The sequence below is a fragment of the Paramormyrops kingsleyae genome, chromosome 7 (genome assembly GCF_048594095.1).
Source record: "Paramormyrops kingsleyae isolate MSU_618 chromosome 7, PKINGS_0.4, whole genome shotgun sequence".
In the NCBI taxonomy this organism is placed as follows: Eukaryota; Metazoa; Chordata; class Actinopteri; order Osteoglossiformes; family Mormyridae; genus Paramormyrops; species Paramormyrops kingsleyae.
The window spans coordinates 11,897,801-11,916,009 of record NC_132803.1 but is presented as its reverse complement, the minus strand read 5'-3'; the positions used below and the strand labels follow the sequence as shown (position 1 = coordinate 11,916,009).

Below are 18,209 nucleotides of genomic sequence, written 5' to 3'. Positions count from 1 at the left end.
CATCAGGCTCATTCTGCCTCACTCCAACAAAGGTTCATTCTTATTACAGCGGATTAACTGATACTTCTAGATAAAATACTTCACGCCCAATAATTATATAACAGGTCATTAGAATGTTATGGGAGGTGTGGCAGGGCTGCAGAAAAGCCCCCCCCCCCCCCCCCCCCAGCTGGCAGTGCTGTGAACGTGCCATTGCACAGTTAGTCTGGCTGTCGCAACAAAGCTCAATAATTCACATTTTTGCCAACAGCAGCTCAGCACCTTCTTAGCAGATAAGACAGCAGGCTTGTGAAACTCATTCATCCAGACTTTTCAATGATCAAAAGAGCGAAGGCTGGCAAATCATTTATCTTTGATAGGAGCCATTTTATTGCAATACGTGAACGCTATCCATTAGGGAGTTCTTTTCCAAACTGAAAGGCCTTATTTCTCATCCTGGAGAAAAGATGTCTGGAGTGAAGGATTTTCTGTCTTTTAAGCTGAAAAGTAGCCTGCCTCATTCCTGCCCTGTGAGCTGGTAAATCTAGCTCAATCTTCAGTCCTTTTTCTACTCCTCTGCAACTTCCTGCCCTCTCACTTGCCGTGCAGCCGAGGGGCCCGGTGCAGCTGCGTTTGGTTTCCACGTCAGCGTCCGGGTGCTGTGGAGACCCCAGGCCAGGAAAAGCCTCGGAAGGTCACAGCAGCCCCTCAGCAGCCGACCTGCCAAAAAGTTGTAGCGCCACCCATCATAGGTTGCCTGGGCAACCGAGAGACATGACAAGAGCAGCTGTCATCAGGCTGTGGAGCAGGACGGCACTGTGTTGTGTGAACTGGGTGCCATTTCCTCAAGTCATTTGTTTTGCCTCAATGTGGTACAGAGGTGAATGGACAGAGACATGAATCGAGAGATACACAAAAATAAGGAAATAAGAGAAACACAAAGTCTTGGCTCGTGTTGGAGGTTAGGAGTGTTGCTCACCTTGAAGCTGTGGAAGCCTTTGTGTGTACAGGCTGTGCAGTTCCCATCCCTGGAACACGGTGTAGAGAGAGACATACTCCCACTGGTTGCTGAAAAGAAAAGCAAAACACTCCCTCTCTAGCTGGACAAAACAACCCCTGCCCCCCAGGCCTGATCTTTATTTGCACGTGGATAAAGGTACGTGTTCTGTGTGCACAAGTCAATGCACTATCACATGCCGATACCGGCATTGTCTGGTTATGTCCATTTTGATTAAACGTATTAAAACTAACGTGTGACTTTGATTGTGTATAGCCGGGCTTGTGCGATACTGTTTTTGTACTTATTAATACAAAGAGATCATACACATCCCGGCGCTCCCGGTCCTCCGCGGTGACGCGCGCCTTGGCAGCGCGCCACGGATGTAACGACCGACGACTAAGATGCAGTAGTAGAAGACCTGCAGTTCCTCGGTGGGCCGTGAGATGTCGCCCTCTCCCAGGAGCCGCAGGATCGCTCGAATTGGCTTCAAGATACGTTTGCACTATAAAATGGGAGGCGACGTTACTTTAAAGCAAAATAAATAATGAACTTAAACACCGACTGAACGATTGGATAAATGCAACGAGAGTAAAATTCTGTTTTGGATATTTCCTGTCCGTCATTCTTAATTACTGGACTGTGCGGAAACAGAAGATTTAATTTTAAACATACTTACAATCCAATACATCCTCCGGAATTTTTCCTGACGGGGAAGAAGCAACATTTTGCCCGTAGCTGTGATCACGGAGGATGACACCTTTGTCAAGTAGAGAGAGGACAGAGAGACGTAGAAAATGAATCGGTACTCTCCCTCCTTGAAAGGGCAGATTGCATGCTCATGACTAAAGATATACTGTATTTCAGTGTCGATCTACATCACATTCATCACTAAATAAGTCAAAGTTCTCAGCTACTAACCACATAGCTATATACCAGATATGTATTAACATGCTCTTATCTGACAGTATTTTCATCCACCATCGTGCACCAGACTGAACCGATTCGTGTATACCTACGCAGACTGCAGTGAAAATGGTTCGGGCGCTGACAGACCATATTCGGGGAAGAGTGTGCGAAAGGAAGAAAAGGATTGTACTTCTGGGAGTCCTTCGGCTCAAAACTGAACGTTCAACTAATTATAAAGAATAGGCACTTCAAAAAACCCAAGAGACCTGTAACAGAATTGAATTATGGGTAGAAATTACTGTAAGATTAAACGCGAAACGGGTAAAAACAATGGTAAGCTGTAAAGGAAAAAAGGTAATTTCCCATAATTGTAAACGCAATTTGCATAGTTTTCTGTTTAGGTCTGCCCATAAATTAAAATTTTACTTTTATATAAATTAATATATTATAAATATATTGAAACTTTCATAGGAGGGAAAATAATATAAGTAATAGCCTAAGTAACTTTTTTCCGTAAACGTGTTTCTCGGTGATTCTCAAACACAGCTAGATTTAGGACTATGATTTTCCATATTTCAGGCCAAATGAACTGAAAACGTCTTTGGATCATTTCAACATATACAGATAGATTAAATACGAAGAGGACGGAAGAGAACGGAAGCAGGCGGGGGGGTCACCGACGATCACGCTTAATGTACGCCTGCCCCTTGAAAAGTGCACATCACTGGACGGAAATAGGCCTATATAAATTTAACTGATTGGGTGGCGTTTTTATTCAGATATACGCCTACCGATTATTTACCATTTACTACGACCGGAGCCTTAAGATTTATTATGCATACTAATTCCGTAACTCAGAACGCCGCCAAAATCGTAGCCTTAATTATATGGCAGTGGACTATTTAGTCGTATAGTTAATCGCTGTGCCATAAATTTGTCGTATACAGTCAACGGCGTCGGAGAAAGTTTGATACTGGGGGGAGTCACAACTTAACTTCATAATTTAGATACAAAGGTATATTTATTGAGGGGATAAATGAAGCCAAATTAAATATTCCTACGCTCCTGCATGCAGTAGGCCTATTAATAAATAAATTCATTAATTTCATTGAAAATTCTCTTATTTCGTACAGAATCTAGTTATCCCGAAATAAATATTCCGAATGGAAATCCTGAATTAGGTATACCGGCCGTCGTCTCCAGATATCAAAGGAAAAGATTATATGAGCTAGTCTTAACGCTAGCATTAATAACCGAACATCTATCCCCCTACACCTATGGTAAGCCACCACTATAGGGCTGTCAATGACTGGCCCAGTTGCTCAGTATAGATATTGTGTTCGACATAGCATATATTTTGTCAAAGCATTCTTATCACATGCAAATCAACTCAAATTGGTAATTCTAGAGAATGTGGGAATTTAAGGATACCCTGCATACAGATTATTATCTTAAACTTAGGCCTGTGTCACACACGCCCCCTTGAAAATAACGGTTTTTGCGTGATTTTTGTTACTCTTGCGTCCATTTTTACAACGAGCGATCTAACGTGTTGATATCCTAATTGAAGCTGCAATTCAAATATAATTAGTCACATAACTTCGGGGGTCCTTAATATGCGTCTTTACAAAAAGGCGTTTTTCAACACGTTTCGATCAGAATATAGCACGTTGAATAGCTACGGCACGGTCAATCTAACACTGACATGTGTCTTGTGGTTTAAATACAGCGTGATGCACATTATCATAAGTAACAGAACATATAATCAGTTCTCAGTTACAGTTTTCCTTTACTTGCCTCATATTTAACATGATGCCCGTAGGCAGGGCCTGCATAAGCTGTATGACTATGACACAAGTGCTCCTGCAAGCCCCCGATCAGTATAAACAATGCTTTCCAACGCAGTTGTCCGTGGGGGTTAAAGCGGCGATCTTTAACCTCGCGGGTGGCGCGCACCGCGTGAATGCGCACTGACCGGCGCTCCCTCGGACTCAGTGTCACGCCTGCCCGCCTCCTGCTGATTGGCTGTCGGGACGCGTCCACGTGAACGCAATTTGATCTAGAAAGCCAGTTCTGCTCCCGAGCCGGGGTGCAGATGCCATGGCCTATTTGACCAAGCTGGGTTCTAACGAGGCGTTTATTGAACGTTGTAAAGGTTAATCTATGGTCGAAAGTTAAGATTCACACGGTGCGGCATTTCGGGGGAGTAAGGTCACCTCTGCTCACGTTCATAAATGTTTCAGATGAACTGCACCAGGTGAGTTTGGCTGGGGTGATATGCTCCAATAATTAATTAACTGTAATAGATTGTTTTGTTTGCGCTTACGTTTTAGTTGCATCCACTTTTAATTTAGGTTTACCGGTTTCCTTTGTCTCCACAGCCTTTATTTACAAATGCTTCTCTTGGTGCACGAGTTTCAAAGTATTGTTTGAGTGATTTCTGTTTATGTTTGTCCTTTACCCTTTAATAATGTAAGGGTATTACCTCTACATTGGTCTTGGTCTTCATCTACTTTTTTTGTTTAGATTTGCAAAGCTGGCGATTAAAAAAAATAAAAGATAAATCGCCACTCGGAGAAGAAGCTGATTGATTAAGACGTTAATAGGAAGCATTGCTCTGTCCCTCGGGGGTGAGCTGCTTTGGCTCGGTGTGGCGGCGTCCTCTCCACATGCGACGTCCCTGCCTTTTAAAACGGGCGCACATTGCAGTATAGTGTCACAGCTTCTGTGCGCGTATCAGTCGGAATAGAAACCAGGAAATTATACTCAGTAACCTACTTGGCTGGTAAAACCAGGAAGAAACACAAACTATGGACGCGTAGATAATTTTGCTTTGTGAAATGCGGAATGAATGGATTGCCAAAGGTAATATTTTCTGTTTACCAATCAGTAATTGATACACTAGGGAATGAAACCCTATGAGGGTTGAAGGTCTTGAAATTGGACTGCAGGTGGTGGGGGGCAGTGCTTTCCGAAATATGACTTGCAAACCCAGTGCTAAGTACTTCTGTTAGAAACTGCCGAAATTACCAGACCATCTCGCCCTTTAACTAGTGAAACGTATCCATACTGTTTAATTGAGGCATTTAATATTCTGTGTGTTGTGTGAAAGATGGCTTAACATGTAAGTGTTGCGTTATACACCAGAAATGTACATTTTATTAATAATTAAAAAGTAGTTCATTATTTGTTTGTCTATTTATTTGAGTACCGTCAAATCGATGTCCACATCCGACGAGCAAATAAACCTGCTTTTATCTGCCGGTCACTTCTACATGGCATGTTCGATACTATGATCAGTCTTTAATTATAAGCATGGAAATAACTGCAACCGGACAGTTTATGCTCTCGCTTGCGGCCCACATCGAAATGACTGTACGGTGTATATACCATGACCGTGGGTCGCCCTCTGTAGCAAGTCGGTCACAAATGGCTGTTTAGAGAGAAAATAATGCAAAATTAATAAATAATTAATAAATAAACAAACATTGTTGTTGGAGCATCTTCATTTTCTAGTGATCGCCGTTGGTGGTAGGCTATACTGTTACGGGGTCGTCTTATAATGCCTTAACCTTTTACATAATTAATAACGTTAAAGCAACTCTATAGAATAGCTACAGTAGTACAGTAGGCTTGGAAAAGGACGATGCCTGTGTGAGACTACTGACGTTCAATAAGGGAGGTCAGGCGCGGACTACTGTCCTTCAGGGCAACTCTCACGCATGTGGCGTGACGCTCACGCAAGAAGTCTTCCTTCAAATCTATATTATATATAAACCTAAAATTAGTTACATCAAAAGCATTGCGGTAGTTTGCAAACCCTACAGACTATTACAAGGTAATGAAATTCTTGCATGCATATAAATGTACGTGCAGGCTTGTGTCGAATTGAAAATCTCACGTCAGCCAGCTGTCCATAGTTGGTAACTCTGGTACCCTCCTCTCCTCTTACAGGCTTTAAATCACGTATGAATGAAACGGCTCGCTCAATGCATTTCAGCCCAGCGTATAGAGGCGGGGTGCGGAGCCCATCGTAGTATAAACGCCGGTACCGTCCGTCGTGCTTATCGCAACTTTTATTCCCATAATATAAATATCTTGGGCCCACAGGTTGAAGCCAGATAACTGGTGCATTTGAAATCCAAAATTAGGCATGAACCTTTTTAGACTTTGAGCAACATCCAGTGGACTTTGAACTAGCAATAATCAGATTTAAAAAATAATTTTTACACAGCCAGGACTGTTAGTCTTTCTTATGTGTTCCCCTCTGAATGCTGCAGCTTGCAATTTCGATAGTCTGCTTGTCCTTCCTTGATGGTTTATCAGTGTGGTTTGACTGAAAACATTTTACCCTGAACTTAGACTGGAAAGCCAGTAGCCACAAACACACAGCTTAACTGTATCTACAGAAAAAGCATATTGGAAAGTCACTAAGGCATATAGTAGGTTTTCCCCAGAGTCTCTGGTTCTCGTGTGGGATTTTATGCCTCGTGCTAACTACAGTTCCACTAGTTCTGCTAGTTTTTTTCCTTCTCCTCAGTGCCTTCCTTCCTTTGCAGTGTTCTGTGTGAATCCCTTAATTGCATTTATAGGAATGGAAAAAAAAATTGCTCTGGAGGTGCCTCCTCTGATTATAGGTGTGCTGTTGGTGCTGCTTCGCAAACAGCACAGGCAGCGGGGGGGGGGGGGGTCTCGCTGCCGGGATGTCGTCAGTGGGTCGGAGGCAGGATTCTGTGAATGAGCTTGGCGTGTCTGAAAGGAGTCTGCTCACTTTAGGAGGAACAGCCATGGGTGGCTTACGGCCGGTTCATACGAGGAACTTGACTTCAGTCGCGCACAGGAGAAGTCACCTAAATTTCTTCATTAGGGGCTTTTGCCAGACGATGTATGTGGTCCACATTTTTTTCAGCCAACAGAAATCATGCAGCTCGTCCTTGACTATGCATGTTAAAGGAAATTGACCAGATGTTTCCAGTAGGTGGCAGCACTGATTTTCACAGGGCAGAGGTCAGCCAAGATAGAATAGAGATGGTGAGTATTTCTATGAGAAGGGTCGGAGGTACCTGCATATCAAAGTTTTCTTACTCTCCAGACATTAAGCTGTACCGTCGCATATGGGTGACTTTATAATTGCGGGTAGATTTGGTGTCCAAAGTAATTTTTGGCCTCCTTTGTTCAAATGGCTTTATTTTTTTTCTCATTTTAGTAATTATATGTATATGGATCATAAGATGTCACAGGCCATAACATACTTTTTTTTTCCTTTAAAAAGTCTCTTATGTAGCTGAAAAACATGATTTCTTGTCCGAACTGGTCAGTGGTTTTTATCCATCATGAATTGCTGTACAATAAAAATGTTTTCCATTACTTTTCTTTTGGTAACATTTTATTTATAAAATGCCTAAATAGTCAATTAAATCTCGAATGTTCGAGTCTTGCATCAATTCTGTTACCATATACTTTCCTTTTAAATTGGTGGAAGAATTATTTCCCACTATTGTAAACTACAGGAAATGATGTGTCTTCCTCTTACTGATGATATCTTGGGCACATGGAGTTCTGTTCTGTGAAATTATTTTAATCTAAAATATTTGGACCAAGATTTTTTTTTTTAAATGTGAAACTTGTTACTGCAATACAAGCAAAGTACATTGATTATTGATCAGACAGATGTTTGCCTTTTAACCATGATTTGATTAGTGACATTTGTTAGAATTTATGCTAGCAAGTGGAGTTTTTGTCTTAAGTATAAAATTGTCAATTCTGTTACTGTGAAAATGTTACCGAGGTAGAATAACATGTATCCTAATTTTTCCGTGAGTGTTGACTTACTGTAAACAAACTTGTTTTTCTATAATTCAAAGTAAAAAAAAAAATAATAAAAAAATAAAAAAATGGGAGCTTGTGTTTTTCAATAATTGATTTAAGATTGAATGTTTTCAATGAAATACTTGAATTTCTGACATTAGTATTTTTTTTCTTAATACCGGATGAGTGATTCTATAATTTTCATAAGCAACACTATTCTGGCATTTTGAAATCTTGATTCTTGTAAGAATTTCAAATTGCTATGGTGTGCTATATTACCCCAATACAGTTCAAGCTTAACAACTTCAAAACGGTTCATGAAGTTTACCCATTTCACTACACTGCTTGTATTTGTGTTTGCTGCAATACATCTGCCCTCTCCTGCTCTGGTGGAACATCATTGCTGTATGCATCCGCTAATCATGACCCTCTGTGTCTATAGACAAGTGTAGAATAATCACAAGATTCTGCACGCATCTCCAAACAAAGAGAGCGCATGCGGAAAAGTGATGTATGAACTAGGCTTTAACCCCTCAGCTGGAAATGCCAGTGCCATGAAATGCTGTGTTTGTGTGGTGACTCTCTCTCTCCTCGTCTTTCTACCCACAGTGTACTTGGCTTCCTGTCCCACAAATCGGCGATGCCTGCAGATCTGGCGTTACCGCTCTACCTATCCGGGGAGGAGCTGTGCTGCAGGCGAGGGCCGAGGCTGGTCGAGCCTCTGAGGCCGTGCCTGCTCCGTTGCTCCAACCTACGAGTGACGCCGCGGCCACCACAAACGCATCACGCTGGAGAGGATGAGGAGCATGGCAAGGCCAAGAAGCAGGTGTCCTTTGCGGACCACAAGGGGCAAGCGCTCACCATGGTCAAGGTGTTCTCTGAGTTTGAGGACCCCGTTGACATTCCGTGCAACATCTCAGAATTCCTGAGTCCCGTGGTCAGCCCGTTCCCGGACGACGGGCGCCTGGTCCTGGATTTCGCCCAGCCGTCCTCAGACTACGTGGAGTTCCGGCAGAGGCTGGACAGGGAACGTGTCTGTCTGGAGCACTGCGTGTTGAAGGAGAGGTCTCTTGCAGGCACTGTGAAGGTCAAAAACCTGTCGTTTGAGAAGAGCGTCAAGATCCGCGTCACCTTCGACACGTGGAAGAGCCACGAGGACGTCGAGTGCCAGTTCGTGAGGGATACCTACGGAGCATCTGACCGTGACACCTTCTCTTTCGAGGTGGCTATTCCGGAGCAGCTGCACCCGCACAAGCGCATCGAGTTTGCAGTCTCTTACGAGGTTGCTGGCTGCACCTACTGGGACAGCAACCATGGCCAGAACTACAGGATAATCCAGTCAGCACTGAAGAACACTGCCCCTAGTGGCCATCAAGGGCTGGGCCTCGACCAATTGGGCATACACTTTGACCGCTATGGCAGTCCCCGCTGCTCACACGGAATCTTCCCAGAGTGGCCGAGCTATGCTGGGTATCAAGAGATTGGGCCGTATTATTGACTAAAGGGAAGTGAGGACTTCCTTTCACGGCTTCGTTCCAGAAGAACAGGACTCAGGAGATCGGGTGGGGGTCGAGGGGTGTTCTCAGATTGTGGATGCAGTAGTCGAATGTTCTTGCCTCCCGCAGTCAGCAGTCCGCAGAGTTGCAAAGTGGCTGATTTGTGCAATATAATATGCAATTTGCAATGCAGGTTACATCATTTAACATGATTAGATCATTGACGTCTACAGTTAAATACCTGTAGTCGTCATGGTGATTGAGCTGATTTGCGCTCTGGAATAGCTTGGGTGGGTCTTGATTGTTGCAGGTTGACTTCCTGCAGGCAGGAGCTCTGGTGCTTATGGTCCTTGAGATAAACTATGTGTATTTCTGTGCACAATGGCCTACCTGGGTGGTTTTGAAGTAGACATGAGCTGCTGGATGTCATGAAATATGCTCATGGTTAACTGTCATTCTTGTTTTTCCTTAAACTCTGCAAGTTCAGGGATTTAAGTCCAGCAGGTTAAAGGAGATGGTACCAGGGAGAGTGCAGCTGTGGAAGGCTGGTTTTGGGGGGCGGGGGATACAGGAGTTACTGAGATGTGACACTTAGTGGAGTGAGGTGGGCCGGCCATGTGCTGGATGGACCTGCACACCAGGCTTTGGCACATGTGGCCCGAAGGGCAGTCAGCTCTGTAACTTGGGGCTGCGGAAAGGGGCCACCCGCGCCACATGGATGCCACAGTCTGGCCAATGAGGTCAGTCACTGCTGCTGGAGCTTCGTGTCCCAATGCTGCTCATCTGAGCCAGATTTTGTCATATTGGCTCTGCACCAGGCTGCCCCTTGCTGGAGGCAAAGGAGAGGTACATGAAATTTTAAATTTTTTAATCTGACTGAATATATATATTTTTTTGTAAGTTGAGTTATTTCCTGAATGTTCTGCTTTTGGCACTGTAGCATGGTTTTATCTGTATTATGATTGAATGCAAACTTCCACTTGTTTAAACTGTTAAGACTGCTCAGTGAAGGTGACTGCTGATCACCCGTGTCCGGTGGCTTATTTTTAAAACTGAAATGGGCTGGTCATGTTAAGGATTCTCCCTGTTAGTGGGTTTAAATTCAATTCTGAATTGCACTTTTCAAATTAGCATTACAATTTAAGGTTTAATTTCTTGCTTGGTCACAAAAAGAGGTTTTGAATTTATAAAAAAAAAAAAATATATAAATAAAAATCACCAAGGACTGGCGCTTAACTAGTGCCGTCATTGGTGGGGTTCAGATGTGTTCTTTGTCTACTGATTTGCATTGAATAAAATCACTTTCAAACGATTTTAAATGTTTTCTTTTTCTAAAAAAAAAAAAAAAGGGATTGCTGTTTGTTGGAAAGTACGAACAGGCTGATCGGGAGGGGAGAGACTGGAAACACCCCCCCTCAAATATAGTGTTATCCGCTTTGTGTACTGTTTTAAATGCAATGTAAAAATGATTCGCAAAATAAAGATTTGGATTCTCCTGCTTTTGTTTTGGTGGTGTTGCAAACTCTTACCTGCATTACTTTTGATGGTTTGTTGTCCCATAAGGTATCCCATAATGATCCATCAGTCTGGCTACAGGCACAGGGCTCATGCTTCTGCTGTTTGCTCGTATTCTTCCTTATGGCGATTAGCGCAGGTCGGAAGCCGCCAGCCAAGAGGACTCCAGCTGTATCGCTGAGGGTGTATCGCTGAGGGTGTATCGCTGAGGGTGTATCGCTGAGGGTGTATCGCTGAGGGTGTATCACTAGCCTGCCTCCAGCTTGCAATTTACTACACTGTAAAGTGTAAACGATTTCTTTTATGGCTAACTACTTGATATTTAAGCACTCGGTTTAACCACAGGTTCGAGGTGAATACTTTTCCTTAAGTTGGGTTGTCCCTCCCTAGCTTCCAAATTTATGTTGAAAAGGAGCATTGAAATAATATTCGGCTAACAGTTACTTTACATTAAAGCCATTTTTCAAAGAAATTGAGAAGCTTTACAACTTAATAAATGTATGTCAAGCTTTAATGAGGAATTTAACTAGAGGGCAGAAGGAACATGGACTCTGGCTGGGATCCTGTAAGGCTGCTGACCTGCATCCACATGGTGGAGTCGTGCCTGATAAGCCAGGTGGCGGCTGGATTCTTCCGTAGTCAAATGAACTGTTTCTCTGTGAGAGCTGCATGTAAAGGTAGGGAGCTGCCATTGTGAAATCTGCATTATGTCCCGCAATTAGCTCTCATCTTAAACTGGTTTTTATGGTGACGTTACTGGTGCTATAGTGGGAATTTCCAGCTGCCTGTCAGATAACCTGAGACTGGAGAGCCTCCCAGACGTGAGACACGTTGGCTGAGCAGAAACGGCACACTTTCTGTTACCCCCTTTCTCAGGTGATTCAAACCATGTTCACTTTTCTAGGAACTTGAAGGTTGAGGACAGGGCATGTCGAGATGTTAATTCAGGCACTAATAGACAGTGGTGCTGCTTGCTTCACTATGTCTCACTGTAATGCAAACCCATATCAGCTCTCTGAGGTCATTTTAAACTGGTTAGTAGTATAGTTGAGTGTAGCAGGGGCAGAATTTGGGGGATGGAGGGACACAACCCTGGACCCCGTGCTCTAGGGGGCCCCCTACTGATGTATACTTGTTTTTTTTTTTGTCCAAATGTCTGCTCCAATCCATTTACATTGCAATTTTGCTTAGAATATTATAATCCATGATATAATGTGTCTTAAATTTGACTGATTAATCAACCATGGTGATAATCTCCTTCCCCCGTTGGCAAATTTTACAGACGGCACTCCCTCCCCCATCCTGTTTGGAAGGTTTTATCGCTGGCATTGTGCACTTTGATTAGTATATTACTGATGTTACATTTTAATTCCCTCTCGTTCCTCTTTTTGCTCCAAACAATAATCCCTAAAATGCTCTAAAAACACTTTGGGAGGCCCCATACTCATGCCAGCCCAGGGCCCCCCAGAGAAGTTAGTCTGGCCCTAGGGTGTAGCTGTGGTGCTGTAGGAGTGCAGAGCTAAGGATGTACCAGGATGCGCTGAGATATGTCTGTCAAGTGTCAGGTCAGTGATGTGGTCCCTGCCCTTACATCGCCCCCACGCAGGGGCGTTGCTAGAGATTTTGGGCCCCATGAAAGCATATCATATTAGGCCCCCCAGTCCAAACCAATCCAGTTATTTTCCTAATTTTTTAGGGCCCCTGTCACTCAGGGGCCCTTGGAATCGTCCTAGCTTTCCTCCCCCTTACGGCGCCCCTGCCCCCACGACCCATCTGTGTATGGGCTGTGGCGTGTGTCACTTACTGTGGAAAATTGGCTTTGGTATTGGATGGATGGATACACCTGTAAAATGTCAGGTGCTTCCGTTGTTTTCATGTGATTGACATGAGCAGAAACATCATGATTATGCAGTTCCCCCCCTTCCTCACACACACAATGGCACAAAAAATTCCATTATCTGTTGGAATATCTTGATGGATATTTCAGTGGATTTATCAACGGATTTCTCAATCACTTTCATTCAGGAGGACCTGACATCAGTCAGCAGCCCTCTGGATGATAAATGGTATGGTGGCCTAGTCAAAATTTTTAAGGTGAATAACTCGCATTCCAAAGTCACTTAATTTAAAGACATATCAACAATAATGTATTAGCTTTTTGGCAAAACAAGTGGCATTATAAAAAAGGACTTGCAATTACTTGTCAGCGTTCCTCCGGGATGCTAGGTGGCGCATTTCCCCCCGCATCGCCGTGAAAGTATAAGCCAACGAGACGCGGAATGTCCGCTCACTGGTGTTTGAAATCGTCGGCTCGTCGGCGCCTGTTTTAACCGCGGTTGTCGGAAGCATCCCGCCCTCGTTGCGTATAGCTCACCTCGGCCTCTCGGACTCCCCACGGGCTTCGGCTCGGTGGAGCCGCGAAGCATGGAAGATCAGAAGGAGAACGTGCGGGAGAGTGAGGACCAAACCCGCCCGGTGAGTGATCCTCCGCGTTACAGGGACACATTTATATACAAAAGTACGGGCTTACGGTAAGTTACAGCCGGTCGAACCCCGTCCGAGGTCCATGGTGAATAATACACACTGATTGAGAGACACCTGAAAGTGGACGTAGTAGGAAGTTATCGGGTGTATCGCTTAGTGTAACATATGCAGGAGGATGGGCATCGCTGCCAGCCGTATAATAACCCGCTGTCCGTAACTATCTAGTAATACTGTATGCATATAGTAACGTATATATGATGGTCAGCTACACTATCGAGATACTGACTCCGGGGGTCCCTGTTCCAAATGCGAAGTCGGCGGAAATCTGTATTGATGAATTTTTGTATGATTATCGCTACGGTTAACTTGATAATCTAAATGAAACTTGCAGATCAGTTCACCATGCCGTCTTAAGGGAGGTACTCCATTATAGTGCTTCGTATACGGGTGTTGTCATCATTTTTGGACGCGATCTGGGTGCTGTCCAGGTTATGCACTCTAACCATGGTGGTATGTCAGTTTAAGTAGCCAATTGAGAGCCTCTCTGCCGCTGTGGACACCTCCCCCCAGGCGGAGCACTGCAGTGACAGCCGAGCCACCCCACCCAGGGGTGAGTTCAGCGACCCCGTGTACAAAGAGATCGCCCTGGCAAACGGGCACATCAACCGCATGACGAAGGAGGAGCTGCGAGTGAAACTGGCAGAGCTGAAGCTGGATACCAGGTGTGGCTTTTGGGGGGCAGTTGGGTGGGGCTGACCGCCCTCGCCCCTTCTGGGCCTGGGAGTGATGCTCACCCTCCCTCTCGCGTCTCAGGGGTGTGAAGGATGTGCTCCGCAAGCGTTTAAAGAGCCACTCCAAGAAGCAGAAGCTGCAGCAGTCGATGGCAGCAGGTGGGGCGACCGACACCTACTACGACTACATCTGCGTGGTGGACTTTGAGGCCACCTGCGAGGAGATCAACGCCCCCGACTTCCAGCACGAGATCATCGAGTTCCCCATGGTGCTGGTCAACACACGCACGCTGGAGATCGTGAGTCTGAGCGTGCTCCTCCTTTGAATTATTTTTAAATATATTGTTTAGCACAAAAAACAGCAAGCAAGAAAGCAGCATGCATGCAGTATACGGTGGTGTAGAGACGGTCCCCGGGTTACGATGGTCAGTGTTACGGTATTTCAGCTTTACAAACGGTAAATGTTTTTCACTTTCAGTACGTTATTCAATAAATTGCATGAGATACTCAACACTTTATTATAAATTAGGCTTTATGTTGACGATTTTGCCCAACTGTAGGCAAATGTTCTAAGCATTGTTAAGGTAGGCTAGGCTATGATGTTAGGTTCGGTATACAGTATAAAAATGAATTTTCGCCTTACGATCTTTTCGCCTTACGATAGGTTTATTAGGTCGTAACCCCATTGTAATCTGGGGAGAGGATGCATGTATCAAATATCGGTTAAGGCTTACAGTTCGGGGGAAAAAGGAAGAGCAGCATAGAAGGGCCTTTCATGGATGTGTTTTGACATCGTCTCTGCAGATTGGTCCTTGGATGAAAGGGCTTCATTTACCCTGATTATTAAACCAATAATCCTAAAACAGGAGCCAGTGGCTCTATGTTTCTGGGGTGACTGGGGTGATTGGGGTGTGGTGCAAAGGTGGGTTATTAAATCACACCTTTAGTGTTGTACACCGCGCTGTTAAGTCCCTGCAGTGTGTCACAAAGTGACTTCAAAATATGAAGCCACACTAGCCTTTGGAGCTCAGTGTGGTGGCATCGTGTTTCCATGACGCTGTCAGGTTGAGGATTTATTGCTTAATGGATCATTAAGTGGTTCTAAGGTGCTGATCCAATTGACTGTCCCAGGCCAGCTCCCATCTGGTGGGATGCCCAGACCAATGCAGGCAGTTTCTGTATCAAAGGTACAGTGGTACCTCAGTACTTGAACTCATTAGAACTCAAATTTCTTAAGTTGAACCAACCAGTTCGAAAAAAAAATTACCTAGAACTCAATCTGAATCTCAGATATCCAACCATGAACGCAGATCTAAGATATCTTATATGCGCGGGTAATGAGTAATAATAAAAATAAACAATGGACCTACATTAAATACAAACCCTTAGTATGACTCAAGGTAGTAGTGCTGTGTCTGGGTTTATGAAAAATGTGTCATTGGTTTTTTTTTTTTTACTTTACACATTGTTTGGATACATTTATTTTCTTGATTTTTTTTTTTATTATAAATGTGCTTAGATGTATTTAGTGTATGCTCTTCTTGTTTTATCCTGTTCATTTTGTGTTTAAATGCTAAAAAAAAATTTAAGTGTAATTTTTTGGGGCCGGGAACCAATTAATTGGTTTTCCATTATTTCTTATGGGGAAAATTCGACCAGAACTTGAACTTTTTAGGATTCGATCCCGAGTTCTGAACGGATTAAGTTTAAGTTCTGAGGTACCACTGTATTTCATGTAAGCAAAGCTGGACATGACGTGATGTATAGAAATTGACATAGAGGCAGTGAGAGACGGTCCTGCTGGGCTCTGGTCTTCTCTGGGATGTGGTCTCCAGCTTTGTGCTTCCTGGGGATGTCCTGGCACTGATCTGTGGAGACACAAAATATAAGCGAAGAATGTAGCAGGACAAAGTAGAGGTACAGATTAGCTTGTGACAGCAAGACAACGCCCCCTTGCTGAAGTGTCCCCATTTAAGGTCACCTAGCCCGTCCCGGAGCCCCCCCCCCAGTGCCACTGTTCCCCCTCTGCTTGCAGGAGGACACCTTCCAGGAGTATGTGAGGCCGGTGTTGAATGCCCAGCTGTCCGAGTTCTGTGTGAAGCTCACTGGAATAACACAGGTGAGCCTCCCAGTGCATCGTGTGGTTGTGTCACTCCTGGGGGGGGGGCACCTGCCGCCTGTCTAACCACCCCTGCTTTTTTCCCCTTCCCAGGAGACGGTGGACAAGGCAGATGTTTTCCCTGATGTTCTGGGTAGAGCTGTTTTGTGGCTCCAGAAGAAGGAACTTGGAACAAAGTACAAATATGCGGTTCTGACTGATGGGTACGGCGGGTGGCATCAGCAGCCTGAACCCTTATTTCTCAGCCTGTGTCTGTCTGCTGTGGAATGAGCAGCTTAACATGAGTTACGCCAGTGAAGTATCAAGCTGTGTTTAAGTGTTAGAAGCTAAAAAGTCTGTTTGGATGAGGATGTCAGCTGGATCTTCAGACTGAAAACGGTAGCGGTCCTTAAAATTCCCGAACACTTCCCTCCGCAGGTCTTGGGACATGAACAAGTTTTTGAAGATTCAGTGCCACATCAGTCGAATCCGCTACCCCAAGTTCGCCAAGAAGTGGATCAACATCCGCAAATCCTATGGCAACTTTTATAAGGTTTGGAGTGAGCCGAGTGACGTGTCGGCGAGCGGGGACGGGGTCTAGTGATGGGAGACATTAACCCCTCCCCCGCATCTCTCCAGGTACCCCGGACCCAGACCAAGCTGAGCAGCATGCTGGAGAAGCTGGGCATGCGCTACGAGGGCCGGCCTCACTGCGGCCTGGATGACTCGCGCAACATCGCCCGCATCGCCCTGCGCATGCTGCAGGACGGCTGCCAGCTCCGCGTCAACGAGCGCATGCACGCTGGCCAGCTGACAAGTGTGCCCAGCTCCGCCCCCGTGGAGGGAGCTCCGCCCCCATATAAACCAGGAAGTCGCGATTGACTCTGCCCATCGCCTAATTCCCTGCCACCCCTAATTAAGAACTAATATGTGATATCGTAATTTAATTTTGTGCCAGGAAGTGGGGGTGTGGTCAGTGGGAGCAGTCTCCATTTAGCACACTTTCCAAGATGATTTACTAATGTGGGTTAGAACATACGCCCATAGTTTCCAGGATAGGCTCAGGACCCCCGCAACCCTACATAGGATAAGCTGCTATAGAAAATGGATGGATGGATTGTACTATGGTGATCCATGTGGGGGGAGACCTGCTGCCCCCCCCAAATTCCTCATCGTGATGGTGTTTTAATATGCTTTGAACTGTCAATTAAAGTAACAGTACATTCAGTAAAAACAGCAGCAATTACTGATGAATATTTTAAGGGTCATGTTTTTCTGTTTTCCTTTTATTTTTTTTAAAAGATGTATCAGTATTAATAAATGCCTTCAAAGCTTTCAGGAAGTCTGGCCTGTTTCCTCTGGTGGCCTCTTGGTAACGTAGCCAGTTACAGACTGACGCTGCTATCCAGCTGCCTTAGCGTGCCCGGGGGGTGTGGTATAGGGGTGCGCTGTCTTTGTCATGATACTTGCCGCATGACCAAGACAAACAGTACTTTCAAATGCACAGCAGTACCCAGGGGTACCTTAAAGAGAAGACGAAGTTAGGACAATTGCAATGATCCCTGAGTGACATGGACCCTAAAATATTTGGAGCATGACTGGATTAGTCTGGGTTGGGGGTCCAGTATCTCTGACAGCACCCCTGCTGGTATCTAGTGACCTGTTAGTGTTCATACTTAAAAGCAAAATGGACAAATGTTCACATCAAGTTGGGATTTATCTGTCCTGACCTCTACACCTGGCCCTCTGTCCGAAGTAGGATGAGGGGGGACAGGCTGGTGTAATGCAGATAATTGCAAACTAGGTTATATCCAGACTGGGTCATATCTTTGTAGATGAGAATGTTTGCCTGTTTCTTTTTATTTAAAGTGAATTTGGGTTGCCACACACTTTGTGTAACTTGGTTGCAGTGATTTACATTTTAAACCGATTATACAACCTGTCTAACCTGACAGTAATAGTGCAGTTTCGGGAAATGAAGCTTGCACTTTGGGTCTGTTTAATTATTTAGAAGTAGGGAATCTGGTATGGAAAATAGTAGATCTTTCTGTAGTCCGAAGGAGGATTCCTGGCTGTCTCATGCCAGGAAGCTTGTGGACAGAATAAGGAGGATGAAATAGCTTTAAAATATAATCAATGACACGATACAGCTACTCTGACATCAATAAAACAATAAGGCAGAGATCTACGGG

General features: G+C 44.6%; 2 protein-coding genes and 1 long non-coding RNA gene across 6 annotated transcripts; 2 read left to right on the top strand and 1 right to left on the bottom strand.

Annotated features, from left to right (window-relative positions):
• Positions 1–342: 342 nt before the first annotated feature.
• LOC140592088 (uncharacterized) lies at positions 343–3,830 on the bottom strand. 3 transcript variants are annotated; one of them, XR_011992352.1, is made up of 6 exons: positions 3,683–3,830; positions 1,992–2,151; positions 1,656–1,736; positions 1,304–1,481; positions 959–1,047; positions 343–699 (listed from the first exon to the last, which is right to left on the bottom strand). It is a non-coding gene; the product is annotated as an uncharacterized lncRNA (long non-coding RNA). The 3 variants fall into 3 exon arrangements; XR_011992351.1 differs by having other exon boundaries at positions 1,996–2,151; XR_011992353.1 differs by lacking the exon at positions 3,683–3,830 and adding an exon at positions 2,391–2,451 and having other exon boundaries at positions 1,996–2,151.
• Positions 3,807–10,687, top strand: ppp1r3b (protein phosphatase 1, regulatory subunit 3B). Of its 2 annotated transcripts, none has more exons than XM_023808246.2 (2): positions 3,807–4,142; positions 8,303–10,687. In XM_023808246.2, exons 1-2 carry the CDS (start codon positions 4,120–4,122, stop codon positions 9,189–9,191), a joined length of 912 nt encoding a protein of 303 aa, XP_023664014.1. In that variant the 5' UTR covers positions 3,807–4,119; the 3' UTR covers positions 9,192–10,687. The 2 variants fall into 2 exon arrangements, with proteins under 2 accessions (XP_023664014.1, XP_023664015.1); XM_023808247.2 differs by lacking the exon at positions 3,807–4,142 and adding an exon at positions 4,369–4,750.
• A 2,256-nt stretch (positions 10,688–12,943) lies between these two features.
• On the top strand, positions 12,944–17,359 carry eri1 (exoribonuclease 1). Its single transcript, XM_023808255.2, has 7 exons — positions 12,944–13,179; positions 13,759–13,910; positions 14,002–14,218; positions 15,955–16,038; positions 16,132–16,241; positions 16,456–16,570; positions 16,657–17,359. The coding sequence occupies exons 1-7, from the start codon at positions 13,129–13,131 to the stop codon at positions 16,897–16,899; spliced, it is 972 nt and encodes a 323-aa protein (XP_023664023.1). The 5' UTR covers positions 12,944–13,128; the 3' UTR covers positions 16,900–17,359.
• Positions 17,360–18,209: the final 850 nt, after the last annotated feature.

Coding starts and splice junctions, on each gene's coding strand:
- ppp1r3b (XM_023808246.2), top strand. CDS start 4,120: ATGTTTCAGATGAACTGCACCAG. Junction 4,143..8,302: donor TTTCAGATGAACTGCACCAG/GTGAGTTTGGCT, acceptor TTCTACCCACAG/TGTACTTGGCTTCCTGTCCC.
- eri1 (XM_023808255.2), top strand. CDS start 13,129: ATGGAAGATCAGAAGGAGAACGTGCGGGAGAGTGAGGACCAAACCCGC. Junction 16,039..16,131: donor AGCTCACTGGAATAACACAG/GTGAGCCTCCCA, acceptor TCCCCTTCCCAG/GAGACGGTGGACAAGGCAGA. Junction 16,242..16,455: donor TATGCGGTTCTGACTGATGG/GTACGGCGGGTG, acceptor TTCCCTCCGCAG/GTCTTGGGACATGAACAAGT.